This window comes from Ceratotherium simum, chromosome 34 (genome assembly GCF_057802395.1).
Source record: "Ceratotherium simum simum isolate JZ-2026a chromosome 34, ASM5780239v1, whole genome shotgun sequence".
NCBI lineage: Eukaryota > Metazoa > Chordata > Mammalia > Perissodactyla > Rhinocerotidae > Ceratotherium > Ceratotherium simum.
The window spans coordinates 17,292,900-17,307,866 of record NC_141933.1 but is presented as its reverse complement, the minus strand read 5'-3'; the positions used below and the strand labels follow the sequence as shown (position 1 = coordinate 17,307,866).

At 36.2% G+C, this 14,967-nt stretch overlaps 1 protein-coding gene across 1 annotated transcript; it reads right to left on the bottom strand.

Annotated features, from left to right (window-relative positions):
- Positions 1-13,721: 13,721 nt before the first annotated feature.
- LOC101394167 (olfactory receptor 5G9-like) lies at positions 13,722-14,678 on the bottom strand. The gene has a single exon (XM_014793095.2). The coding sequence runs from the start codon at positions 14,676-14,678 to the stop codon at positions 13,722-13,724; it is 957 nt and encodes a 318-aa protein (XP_014648581.2).
- Between the last annotated feature and the right edge of the window lie 289 nt (positions 14,679-14,967).

The following is a 14,967-nucleotide window of genomic DNA, read 5'->3' as shown; positions in this document are numbered from 1 at the left end:
GGAAAGTCAATAGAGTTGTCTAAGCCCCCACATGATATGAAATAAAAACTAGAGGCCAATATCAAGTGCTAAAAAAAAAGATAATAAAAACTCCCCTCCCTGAGACAAATTGGTATAGGCTTAAATTGTACGCTTAGAAAGAGCACCCCTATTAAATTACTTGTGCAGACTTTTAAAGATGTGATACATTGTTCTAAAGTTTTAAAACAATAGGTATGGAGCCTTTATGTATGTTCATCTATATGTATGTTGTATACCTGTGGTATTTTACCTCTGGATGGTATGCCCAAAATTAAGAGATTTATTTAATTGGCCTAAAGCAAGCACTTACGTAAATTATTTCTAAATATAATATAAACTAATCCAAATGTCTTTCAAATTAACATGATATGAAATAATCTTTGGTAAATGAAGCTTGATTTGTTAGTTTGATTAAAATAAACATGTCCTCAGAGTTATCAACATTGGATATGATGTAGAGATGCAGTCTAGGTTTACTAGTCAAATAAGCTCATGTTATCCCCATTATAAATTTTTCAGCAAAATAATAGCTTCAAATAATAGCTGATTTTGTCTAACATCTCATAAAGTTTTTGTGGGTAATCTAAATATAATTGTTGGGAACAAATGATTTAGATATAAGTGAGATAAGAGTTTATAGATAAACTTTAACAATAATTATATTTTATGGAATATGTATTTAAAATAAATTCCAAAATCTCTTTGATAACTGGAAACTTTGAAGATTTTCTAGATTAAATTAAATTATAAAAATACATTAAATATCTGGATCATCTCTAAGATAAAATATTAGGCATTAATTACTAAATATATTTATCTACTTTTGATCTCTTACTACAGAAATACTAAAAAACGTTGGAGTTTATTAAAAAACCTTGTGTCATTAAAAGTGTCTTATTAAAATGTCTTGTGTTTTATTAAAAGATTGTACTATAAAGTAACACGTTTCTATAAAGTATAAAAAGTATTTATAAATTTGCCAAGCCACAGAATGCTAATGTAAGTGTTCATAATTTCTTACATCTTAGTTTTCACTAAAAATTAAGGTTTCTAAGGGTTAAAAATTCTAATATGTGATTAAAGCTACTAAAATATAATAGGGAAAACAGTTTTGTATTCAAGGAAAGTGAGATGTATGTTTGCAGCAAAGAAAGTGTAAGGAATAGAAATATTTTGTTTCATTAAGAAAGATAAATTTGTTCTAAAGTACTAGAAAGAAATAAAGAAGGCATGGGACAAATTCTGAATGTAAAAAAAAAGTCACAGAAGGTTTACGAAAGAGGAGTTCTGAAAAAAGAGTTTTATACAGTCCAGTTGGCTAATATTAAAATGAATTTAATTAAGTAAATGAGTTTTAATATCAAAAGTAAGCTGATACATAATTAGACTTTTGTTTCTCTCTCAAAAGGATAATTTTCTTCAACTTTTAGTTTGCTCTTGATAAAGAACTTATGAAAGGTTTTTTTGGGGGGGTAGTCCACCAGAAGAGTAAGGATTTCATGTTTTATCAAGTTTCCTACATTGTTTTGATCAGATCTTTAAGGTTTTTCTTACAGCTATTTAATTCTCCACATTCACCTGAAAATCTTTAATTGACCCCATGGTGAAATTGATAACTAAGCATTGTTTCATAGGGACCTACAATATTATGCAGGTAAATGTTATTGATACAAGTATTTTAAAAATTATATAACATTCCTAAAATTCTGGTCTGTCCTGGTTATCAATAATAATTCTAGTTATTATCTTAAAGTGTTGTATATCACAGAAATAATCAATTTCTTTGTCAATTGCCATTTTTAAAACTTTTATCATTCAAAAATAGTTTTGTTTTACTCTGATGCTTTACAAAATTGTTTTGTCTTCAGAGAAATTCAAGGAAGAGACTTTGAAACCTACTCTAGAATATAGGTTTCTGATAAATTTTTGGATCATAAAACTGAACTGGGTAAGAAATTACAGAATTCTAAAGGAGAAACTGATGACTTTGTGAAACTGCTAGCAAAAGATCAAGATCAAAAGTTGATTACATAGGACTCCATGAACTAAGGATGATAATTTTTATGACTTTTTGTTTGAAATATTGCTTATTTTTTTAAATGTCTTATTTCATCAGGTTTAAGAAAATCTTTTCTCTTTTCCCTTAAGCTAATTATGATTTATAGCAATTTGATTAATTATACCTTTGCAAGGAGAATTGAAACATTTATCTTTTTCTCCCTACCTGATCTCTCCATGATTTGAAAACTCTTAGTGAGTGAATAGTCTTAATCTCATGGCAATATAGTTATTTGCATAAGTTCAATAAGAATCTGTTCTCCTTATAACAGAGTGCAATTAGAAACATTTGTTATATTACCAAAGCTTTGACTGGAATGTCATATTTGAGAAAAACATACATAGACTCAGATATGACCAGACAGCTTTTGAGGGACAAAGATTGTACTTTATGGAATAGTACCACTTGGAAATATTGACCCAGCACCTCGTTTACAGGGTTCCTATCAACCTCATCAGGTGAGTAAAGAAGGTCACTTCTCTAACAGGTGCCCGGAACCTCAGAATATTTTGGGGACCTTGAGAAGAGAGGACTTCACCCATATCTATGGTTATTGCAGGCAGAATCTGATGACAAGTCCTTGGCTTTTTTTCTCTAGCCTCAAGAGGCCTTTAAAGTTAAATCTGAGATTCCTTATAAGAAATTCCAGCAAAGTAGGCTTAAAGGAGCCTATATGACCAACTGCTATTCTTGTGTACTTATGTAAATAACTGGGCCAAGTTTATTGAAAGTAGACTTATTTTACAAACCAGTTAGTCTTTTTTTTTTTTTTTTTGTGAGGAAGACCAGGCCTGAGCTAACATCTGATGCCAATCCTCCTCTTTTTTGCTGAGGAAGACTGGCTCTGGGCTAACATCTGTGCCCATCTTCCTCTACTTTATCTGGGATGCCACCACAGCATGGCTTAACAAGCAGTGCATCAGTGCGCGCCCGGGATCCGAACCGGCAAACCCTGGGCCGCCGCAGCAGAGCTCACTCACTTAACTGCTTGCACCACCAGGCTGGCCTCACAAACCAGTTAGTCTTAATTTGGCTATCTTTTGTAACAATGAGGGTGATTTTAGAGAGAAAAATGGTGTTTTGCTAGAAACTATGGTACACATTTGTGGATATTAGATTCTAGTCCTCTTAATTACCTTTGAGGTTTATGTTTTCTACCTGTAAACTGGACTAGATCTTGGATTCCTCTAGTCTCCTGAAACATCTGTCTACAAATCTCCAAACTAGCATTTTCAATTTTTGTCCATCATTTTCATTTGGAATCATTCAGAACAAAAACTGCTTTTTTTCCTGAAGCCCTGCAAACTGAAGCTGGATACCTTGATATGAACTTAAGAGAGATCACCATGATAACATGCCTGGTACTATGTAAGCCACTCAAAAGGATATCTGAACACCTAATGACATCATCAAAGACATTTCAAACTGCAAAAGATGCTTCAACCATGACATCTAGAAATCTTCTTGACTGGCTGCCCCCCCGGACTCAGAAAGAGGCTTATAATTTGTTCCAACCATTAACCTTGTTTTTCTTTTTGTTTCCATAGAAGTACTTTTTATTTAATACCTGGTTGCTTGCTTCCACAATATAGGCCTAACTTTAGGAGCCTACCTGCATCACTGCCTTCTAAAATAAATTTAACTGGACTGATCTATTATCAGAACTAAGAAATGTATTCAATGAGATGGAAAAATCTACAAACTCAGCTTCTGAACTATGAAACTTCTTACAGTTTCAAAAGTGGGGCTGTAGGGGAGCAGAATTTGCCACCTCAAGATGTGTCTCTTAGGCATGAGGATTATTTTTGGATGGTTATTTAAAAAAAAAAACAACCTGAAGACCTGGGAGAAGCTCTGAAAACCACTAGAAGTTACCTTTTGTAAGAGATATTTACATTTGTAAGGGAAATCACCATTTGTAAAGGCGTTTCTTTCTCTGTACCAGGAAGAGGAGGATGACCTTATCTCTAAAAGCTCTTGTCAATGCAGAAAGCAAGGATTTAAATCTGCGTAATACCCTTATTATTGTTCACTATGCTTTTTCAGGTAATCTTCCATAACTGACTCCCCCTACCCCGACATCCTCTTTTGTCATTAGCTGAACATGTTATTTAAGGTGTCAACCTCAGCCATTCTGGTGAGATACTCACTTTTCCTGGGTTTTTCCCATGTATACCTGTCATTAAACTTTGATTTTCTCCTGCTGTTCTGTCTCATGTTAATTTAATTCTTAGACCAGCCAGAGAGACCTAGCTGGTAGAGGAATTGTCTTCCTTTCCTACATAACTATTATCCCATGGAAAGGAAAGATATTACTCTTTAGGTATTTTAAGATTCCTGAATTAGATTAGAACACAAATATGAAAAGCTATAAAAACACAAAGATAAATATTTGCCAAATATTCAAGTTGATGGTCAATATTCAGAGATGGAAGGAGTAATAAAAAATGAAAAAAATTTACATAATTTTATGTATTTTTAAAGTAGCAAAGGACAGACAAGAAAAGTATTTGCAGCTAACATTATGAAGCCTTTTTATTTATTATCATTAGGATGTAAGAAATTATAAGAATGTTTGATGAAGGAGTAAAAATCTCTGAGCCACGTGTTTCTAGAACGAATGTGCCATAATCCTGTTACATATCACAAGAAACTAATTTCCTGTTTTCTAATTTAGTTTCACAATCCAAAAGATAAGAATGTTTGCATAGATCAGGGATTTTAAATTTTTATGTGCCATGATCTTTATTTTTATTTATTTATTTATTTAGTTTGTGTGAGGAAGATCAGCCCTGTGCTAACATCCATGTTAATCCTCCTCTTTTTGCTGAAGAAGACCGGCTCTGAGCTAACATCTATTGCCTATCCTCCTCTTTTTTTCCCCCAAAGCCCCAGTAGATACTTGTATATCATAGTTGAACATCCTTCTAGTTGCTGTATGTGGGAGGCGGCCTCAGCATGGCCGGAGAAGGGGTGCGTCGGTGTGCGCCCAGGATCTGAACCGGGGTTGCCAGTTTCGGAGCACGGGCACTTAACTGCTAAGCCATGGGGCCAGCCCTGTGCCATGATTTTTAAAGAATCTGGTGAATGATCCAGTCCTTTCCTGTGAAATGTACGTAGGCTCAAACATGCAAAATTTGTGTATGATTTCAAAGCCCTCCAAAATTAATTCTTAGACTTTTGAAAGTTTTTTCCAAGCCTACTATCTTAAAAATGCTGTCAATTATTTAAGGTAACCTTAGTGGATGATTTTATTGTGATTGATAATCTAATGCTGCCATCTAGTGGCAAAGCTTAACAACATCTTAAGAAAGAACTACTATAGTGTTGTTGCACTAAGAACGCTGCCAAAGCTTTATTTGAGCACATACTGTATTCACTGAGACCATGTTAATAGGAGATGAATAAAGGGTAAAATGAGGGCAAAGAAAAGATGTTTCATGAAGAATGTGAAATTGTGTATGTCATGGTACTGAAAGTGCATACTGTAAAACAAACTTTAACCCTCTTGTTCTAAAATAATACTAAATGTTTATTTAAAACTAGGTTTTTAAGAATTCAGGACATAAGGTCATTTTGAGAGAATCTTTATTAACATAAAATTAGAGACGGAATAATATCAACCTTAAGTGTTAAGGATGCTTCATCACATTCCTTTCAAAACGACCTCAGGTTTAGCAAACTTCTATTGAATAACTATTCTGTGTCAAATATTGTGCTAGACTCTGGTGATAAAGAAGTAGTATTCCCCCAAGACATATGATAAAAAAGAATTAATTTTTGTCTAGGCTACTAAAATTTTATGAAATTTAATCAGGATCAGATAGTATCCTATGCCTTTCTAACATCTATAAAGATAATGATATGGAATTTTTTTAACCTCAAGAATATCAATAATAATAATAGAAATACCAGTCACCATTTTCTGAACATTTATTTGTAATATCTTAGTTGTATAATAATATAGTGTCCTACATAAAGGTATCATCATTTCATAGATGAGTATATTAAGAAATATTCTGTTTAAATTATCTGAAATAGTAGACATTGCTTATTTTGAATTGTGCAATATGAAGCATCACTTGTGTAACCTAAATATAACTGAGCCATTCCCATTTAAATTTCCTCTCTCTCTTTCTCTCTCGCTCTCTCCCCCTCACGCACGTGAGCATGTGCACACACACACATGAGAATATAAATATATTAAAATGAATATTTTTCAGATTGTTTCTCACATTGGTAGGGGATAGGTAAGTGTGAAAACAGTGTCTCTTTCTCTCTCTAAAACATCTTCAAACCTTTGTCTTTCCTCAAAGTTCCATTTCAAATGTGTTTGTCTGCCCAACAAGATGTCCTTTCTCTCTTCTTTTGGCAACAGAACCACTCCTTTCTTTAGATAACTTGTCCATCCCACACCTGGTGGGGCTTTCAATCATGACATCCTGCCTTTCCCAAGCCACAGAGGTGAGCATTTGATCCAGGAGAGGAAGTCAGTAGGAAAACCTCAACACTCTGGACACAGACACCAGATCAGTAAGCAGGAATTGGGCCAAACATACAGTATTCGTTTCTCTTAAAGGGTGTTAAACGGGGAGAAAGAAAATGAGTGGAAACCTTTTCCCAACTATCTTCTCTTAACTATATTCTCTTTTAATGCACTGAAGCTTAAAAGCCAAGCCAATAGTCAACCAAGGTGCAGTGTGGATGTTCTGCTCCCACTCTCTGCCTCCAAAAGGAGGATTTGTCTCAGGATCAATTAGTATTGCCTATATATGATAGAAAACTCAAAGTTAACCATAACTTTAAAAAATTGCTTAAAGGAATTTATTTTCTTTGTCATCAAACAAATTTAGAGGTAGCCAATATAGGGGTGATACAGCTGAAATAAAGTATCAGGAACCCAAACGTTTCCTCGTGGTGCAATACCACTGCTCAAGGTCCAGCCATTAAATCTGCATTCCAGGTCAAAGGAAGGAAACAGGTGAGAAAAAGGGAACTACCAGAAAATCTAAGGAGACTTCCCAGAAGCACCTCACAAATCTTCCACACAAGTCTGGACTTGTTCATGTGTCAACAATCACCTATAAAAGAAATGGGAAAAATATAGTTTTTTATCTTGGTTTCAATGTGCTGAGATAAAAATAGGGCATTTGTTACAGACAGGGAGAATGAAGGGATGCTTCTTTAGTAGTTTCTGCCACAGAGGTAAATGCAACCGATTTGGCTTCTTTTCTTCTCAGCTATTCTTTTCCTGGGATGATCTTACTATGATGACGGCATTAGTAAAAGAGCTGAAAGCATAAATTTCACCATCTGGGGATCTCAGTTAGAACCAACATATTAGCTGCATGATGCTGCCTCATCCTGAGATATACTCCATCCTATTATGTTCTTTGATTTTCGTAGTAGTACTGATCTGTAGCTGGTTTGCCTTTATTTACAAGCTTCTCTCCCTCCAGTAGAATGGAAACTCCATGGAGGAGTGGTCTTTGCCTGTTTTGTCACTGCTGTATCCTCAGAACCTGGGATAATGCCGACCAATTAGAAATCACCACATATGTATTTGTTAATTTAATCAATTATTTTGGCAATTAAAAATCCTGTTGAGAATAATATTTAATAGAAAATACTTTATCTGAAAATATTTAGGATTTATGGCAATTTAAAACAGGCTAAAATAATCTTTAATATGAAATCTTATAAAATGATACATATATACAGAATATTACTGGAAGAATATAAACAAAAGTGTAACATAGATTATCTGTACAGACAAAATCATATTACAAAAATATGTGTTTTTCAAGATCTCATTGTCTTGTAAAATAAACTATATACATTTATATATTTCTGAACTCAATATATACTATGCAAATATACATATATAGGAAAATACCTGAAATAAATATATCAAAATAGCCACAGTTTTTATATATGACTAGTAGAATTACATGTGATTTCTATCTTCTTTGTGATCTACTTTCTAAATATTCTACAATGATTTTGTTTTCCAAAAATGCATTTTTATTGCTTGTCCTAGGCAACAAAAACAAAAAAGATTTTAAGAATTCAAACACATATATTTTATATTCTTGCTAGTTAAAAGACTTGTTTATTCCATTTATACATTAAATTATATAATAACCTAAGCAAATTGAAACAATTCAATTAAAAAAATTTTTTTACCTCATCATTGAAAAAAAGTGGTAAAAACCATGGTTGAAGAAAGTTATTTCTGGAATCTTGAGGAGGACACAAGCCTCTCGTCACACTCAGTGGGGTATCTTAATAGGTTATAGAAGAGTCTGCTTCATCAGCAGCAGGAGATTTGCCTTCAGCCCATTATATTTGGCATTGGGATTCCTTGTGAGATTCAAGGAGACTGCGGTAACCAACTCATCCCCTGAGTTCAGATGATGGCCCCTTCCATCTAAACGAGTCTAATGGTCCACTCCTTGGGTGAGCTACCTATAAAGTACCGAGAGCCTTGGCAAAAACAGAATGTCCGTTACACAGATAATCCCAATGTGTTTCAGAGAATTTTTGAAGACCTGATAGCACCTGATCTGTTCTGAAGGTCAAGTTCTGCATCAGAGATATTTTAGATGCACAGGGGCTTATAATCAACTCTAGATTCCCTTTCTTGACTAGAAACTCTTTCTTAAAGTGTTTATAAAACTTTCCTTCTTTGAGTAAGACATAAAATGTGGTATAGCTTGTCCTGATGGTATCTTCAGATATTATGAGATGAACAAAATCTAAGACCCTGTGACCCACATTGTTTCTCTCAGCAGTAGCAGCTCCCCAGGGCTGAAAAGTTCAAGTATTAGGGGAGGAGGATGCTGGACTGTGCTGGATCAACTACTGCTGAGACTCAGAGCGGACACTGGATGACTGTGAAGGAATTCCCTGGCTTTACCCTTATGTAACTATCCTCCTCCCAGATTGCTTCAAAGGTGTCTAGTGTCACATCACTCATCCCAGAGGGAACATGGGTCTCACAAAGCTCCCTGTGGGCCCCAGGCTGAACCAAAGCTACCTGGATCCCAATAACTCAGGTAAAATGTTTTTTGGTTTTAGGCTTTTATTTTTTAATGTTACATATTTTTCCTAGTCCAAAATCATGGATAAAGGAGATCAGATTTGTGATTGTACCCTACAGCATTTAACTTAGACATTAGAAATACTACTGCCAAAAAACACAATGAGAGGGAAAAAACCAAGAGGATTGCTCAAGAGCCTTCCCTGGGTGCAGAGATCTGATAAAGGGGCCTTGAGGTAATGTATGTCGTTCAAAGTCAAGACAAAGAGCAATCTCCTGGAAGCAGAATTTGACTTGCAGAGCTTGAGGTTTGAACATTTATGTCTCTTTTCCAGGGAAAGGAGCGAACAAGGGTGGTATCCAAAACGGTAATAACATAAATCCTAATCAGGCAGCCATTCCTTAGCCCTTTCATTCAGAAGCATTGCGAAGTGGCCTAGAATCTTAGAAACATTCCCAGTGTGTTTGCTTTGCCTGGAAGCTCTTTCTTTTCCATTTCCTAAGCTGTATATGAATTTAGATCTTGACAAAAAAATCCTCTCCTTATAGGTACTCCTAGTGATGGTGGGGTTTAGTGTCAGAGGCTTCACTCCTTTAGAGAAAGCCAGGAAAACTTGCAGGACTTAGTAATGGATATAGAAGCGATTCATCCGGCACGGAGGTCATTTATGATAGAAGCAAGAGGAGAAGGCTGTGCTCTCCAGCAGTGGAATGGATTCTCAGATGTCAGGGAAGAGGTAAATAGAGAATATCCAGATGGTTAGACCACTGAAGTGTGCTATAACTCCAGACCCAATTAGAGAGTAACAACTTGGAGATTGGGAACATGGGGGTTCATTTTACTACTCTATTATTCTATATATTTAAAAATTCCATAATAAAAATATTTTTAAGTAAAAATAGATTGGATGAGCTGTCAGAATATTTGATGGCAAATGGTAGAGAGATACCTCATTAATGATACCGGAGAAGAATTGGAAATCAATAGCGGTCATGAAATATACTAATGGTGTTCATGAACGTTAGCATATAAAGCCTACCTACTATCCTGACACAGCATCTGTGTAACATGGCAACTAAATAGAGCTCTGGATTCTAGAAGATGTGTATCTACCATGGGTGACAAGAGGAACCACTTACCAGCCACAAAAATCCAAACAACCTCTGATGTAAGGCACAGTCCAAAACATGGATAATTTTCCTTTCAGCAAGAGAAATAGAAGTCACCTTATTTTACTATTAGCAGCAAATACATACACATCTGAAATTGTTCATCCCATCCTCCATCTAATTAATTGTTTCCACAATAAATAAATAATATAAATTTAATAGAAGACATTTCTGGGCTAACACCTGAATCTTTTCAATAGCATCCTGTTGGCACTATTTCTGTCTCTCTGGTTATCTAGTGCATGACTCATTCTTTCTGTCTGAGATAAATGCGTCATCTCCATGTTTTACTATCCAGTTCCCTCCACAGCCTGCTCGCTTCCTCTGAACTCAAACCACTCTATGAGCAGTCCTTGTAATGTGCTGTGTTTAGAATAATTGCAATATTCAAAGTATGTTCAACTATCCCTGGAGTGAGGAGGAATGATTATGACACTGTCATTCCATCAATATCGCCTAAGAAAGCATTTGCTTATCCAAACATCCCATCATGTAATTTATTTGGGTAGAGGCTGGAGCTAAATCTACACTCTAGTGTTTCCCTGTATCACTACTTAAGCATGTCTCACTGTTTGTTTTTTCTACTCCAGATGTAGATCTTTCTACAATCTCGAGATAAATTTTACATTTTTAGGTCATGTCCAGACATCAGGGCTAAAATACCTGCAGACTCCAAGGTGTACCAAACGGACGCTTTTCAAAAATCATTTTATCTTCCCTGAAAATAAATATAATTCCTGTTGAATTCTTCAAAATGTTTCCTGGGGGGCAAAAATGTGTTAAAATATATATATTTTTTTTGCTGAGGAAGAGTCACTCTGAGTTAACATCTGTTGCCAATCTTCCTCTTTTTTTTTTTTTTTTTGAGGAAGATTAGCCCTGAGCTAACATCTGTGTCAATACTCCTCCATTTTGTACGTGGGTCGCTGCCACAGCTTGAGTGATGAGTGGCACAGGTCTGCACCTGGAATCCAAACCTGTGAATTCAGGCCACTGGAGCAGAGTTTGGAGAACTTGAACCATATGGCCATTGGGCTGGCCCCAAATTTTTTAACTTCATTCTATTGTATTTGTTTTCTTTATTTGGAAATAATAACAAAAGACTAACATGAAAATAGGATATAAAATTTCCCCAGTTTAGTTTACCTCTGACTTCTCAATACGCATTGTCTCTGATTTTTTAGAATTTTTCTCATTTCTCTATTTTGCATTTTATTTCTAATTTCCATGGTAAGCTATTATTATTTATTTTTATCTGAAGAACTAGGAAAAAACTAAATACTGTGGGAGATCAAGATTTGGCGATCCTAAAATATATCTCTTTACCTTGATTGTTTTCTCTGAGGGACATTTGACCTCCCCCACTAACTGCCTAAAGAATTTGACATGGTGGGTCCTTCCTGGAACAGATCTTCTATCACGATGGCTGTAAAGATAATGTAGGATAGAGGTTACAATAGGAAAGGCACCAACAAGCCCATCTTATCTTATCGGAAGTTCTGTCTCTCTGGCCACATTCTCTGGATGGCCCTGTGAGGAGTTGCCAGACGATCATTTACATTTATAAGGGAAATCTCCATTAGTAAAGCTATCTCCCTCTCTGTTTTGGGAAGAGGGGGGGACGGCCTCATTTCTAGAGGCTTATCAATGTGGAAGGTGAGGCCTTAAATCTGCATAATAACCTTACTCTTATTTACTGTGCTTTAGTGGTAATCTCCTGTAACTGACTCCCCCAACCCCCAACATCCTCCTTTGTCGTTGGCTGAACGTGGTATTTAAGACGAGAATTTCTGCTATTGTGTTGAGAAACGCAGCATCCCTTCTTTCTCCCATGTATACATGTGTCTTGACATGAGTACAGCCATGTTTGGCCGCTCCATTGACCTACAGCCACCAGCACAAAAAGAAATACAAAGCTGCTTTCTGTGTGGTGGGAACTGGCCTTTTCCTGGGAACTGGCCTTTCTCCCATGGAGAGAGTTGCAAGTTGTAACATTTCAAGGCTCTTGGAGTGTCGTAGCCCGGAATGGACTGGCCATCTGTGCCGGGCTGAGATGATAACCAAAGAGAACAATGCACGTACACAACTACTGGGCTGGGACCTTAGCCAGGGGGCTCAGTGCAGGTACGCCACTGATAATCATTTGTGCATTGAAACACTAAATGCTTGCTCTGCAAACTCTGTAATTGCTTACTCTGAAAATTACTGATGGTATAAAAACTGCTGGAAACTGAGCCCCGGTGAGAGTTCCACCTGTGGAAGGGACACCTTGCCCAGGACGTGTGATCCTTGCCCAGCCGCGTCGATTGACAGGGCTCTCCCGGCAGTGGGGCGTGGATGTTGTGAGTAACTGATTTGATGTGAAGTAATTGATTTGATGTGTTCTCTTTTCGGTCAACCTGGCGTTTCTCTTTCCCGTTGATTTGTGTCATTTCTCTTCAGCCGATGTGGATGTTTTCCCTTTCCAGTCGGGCTGATGTTTTTTCCCTCTTAATATTTGACCTATTCAGATCTGTTTGCAGACTATCACCTTTACTATCCTCTATATAATAAAATATACCTTCAGTCCATTTGTTTGGAGTGGAAAGTGTCTTTTACGTCTCCAATCGAATCCCTGAACCTCTCATAACAACATGTTATTAAAATGGTATTATTTTCTCCTGCTAACCTGTCTTGTTAATTATTTGGCCAGCCATAAGAACCATAAGGGAAAGGGCAGAGGGAGATTCTCCCTCTTCCCCAGACAATACTAATTAATAAAGTAATAGTTAGAAAAATTTAACAGTCAAATATGTAGAAAGGCATCAGGAAATTAATACCAGGACTTGTCACTTGGTGGAAAAATAAAAATATAGGAGTTTTTTGTTAATATTTTCTTCACTTGCTTGTCTATACTTTCTTTTTTCCTGCAATTATCATAACATTGTATTTTAGAAGACAAGAATAAAGATAATAGGCATAAATGATATTAAAAGAAATATGATATGGGAGATTCCTTTAGGTAAAAAAAATTATTTTTAAGGTAAGTAATTGGTCTGTTTGGTATTTTCAATTCTCTATTTAGAGATAGAGGACATATATCTTGTTCCAATGAATCTCACCTGGTCTGGACACTTACTTTGGTCCAAGTAGAGCAATAGTATTAGCATAGGTGGTTCCAACATTTATTAGATTGCATGATATTTCCAGTAATGAAGATGTTTAAAGAAGCGGAATTGCCCTGACTCTGTAGGTGACTGGGAATTTTTATCATCTTTAGGGACATGATGAAATAGAGCTTTAAAAAAAAAATTAGATACTAAAATAAAAATCATGTAGAAGGATGGAAACATGCCATCCCTCAAATTCTTCAAATTCTTTAGTGTCTTTGGATGATGACCAGGTAGTGTAGCCATGTCTGGAAGCTTCTCCTTTTATCTATTTTCTACTTTAGATGGGAATTTGACTTCTGATGCAGAACTTCCTTCTGGTGACTGTTCTGCACATGGCAGCTTTCACTTCTTTATTCCTCAAGCTGTGGATGAGAGGATTCAACATGGGGATCACTGCTGTGTAGAACACCGACACCATTTTATTGAGGTCCAGAGAAAAAATTGCACCTGGCCTCACATAGATAAAGAAGAGAGTCCTATATAGGATGGAAACAGCTGTGAGATGGGAAAAGCAGGTGGAAAAGGCTTTGCGCTTCCCATCAGCAGAGCAGATCCTCAGGATGGCAGTAAGGATGTAAAAATAGGAGATTATAATGGTCAGGCTACTGTAAACCAGTACAGCTCCAGCCACAATGAAAACTAACAATTTATTGATCCAGATGTCAGCACATACTAGAGAAAGAAGGGAGATCATGTCACAGAAGAAATGATTGATAATGTTGGAATGACAAAAGGGAAGTCGAAAAGCAGCCATTGTGTGAGTTATGGTGTTCAGGAACCCAATGGTACAGGGTCCAACCACCAGCTGGATGCAGAGTCTCTGGGACATGGCAACTGAATACAATAATGGGTTACAGATGGCCATGTAGCGGTCATAGGCCATGGATGCCAGGAGAAGGCACTCAATGGCCGCAAAGAACCCAAGGAACCACTGCTGCAAAGCACAGCCCAAGAAAGAGATGGCTTTCCTCCTCACAAAGAAGTCAGTGAGCATCTTGGGGCTCACAACTGAGGAGAAGCAGATGTCCACAAAAGTCAGGTGACTGAGAAAGAAGTACATGGGTGTGTGAAGGTGGGAATCGATCCGGATGAGAATAACCATGCCCAAGTTTCCTGTCATAGTAATGAGGTAAAAAAGCAGAAAGAACAGGAAAAGGAAGACTTTCATCCGAGGATGGTACTTTAAGCCTATGAAAATAAACTCTGTGATCCTTGTATTGTTTTCATCAGCCATTGGTTGGTTTGAGTCTCTATAGTAAGAAAAGTAGAGAATTGCTAATGCATAAAACTTGAAATTTCTTAAAAGCATAACAGTACACGAGAAAAGAAACTACAGGCTCAATTTAGGAGGATTAGTGTTAAAAAAAAAAAAAGCCTAAATAAATTGCTAGCTAATCACATATATTACAGTTCTAAAGAGTAATGTGGCTTAAATGTTTAAAAGAGAAAATTAGGGTTTAAATAAGAATTTGGTCAACATTAGAACACCTATAATATTATTCATCACATTTACAGATTAAAAG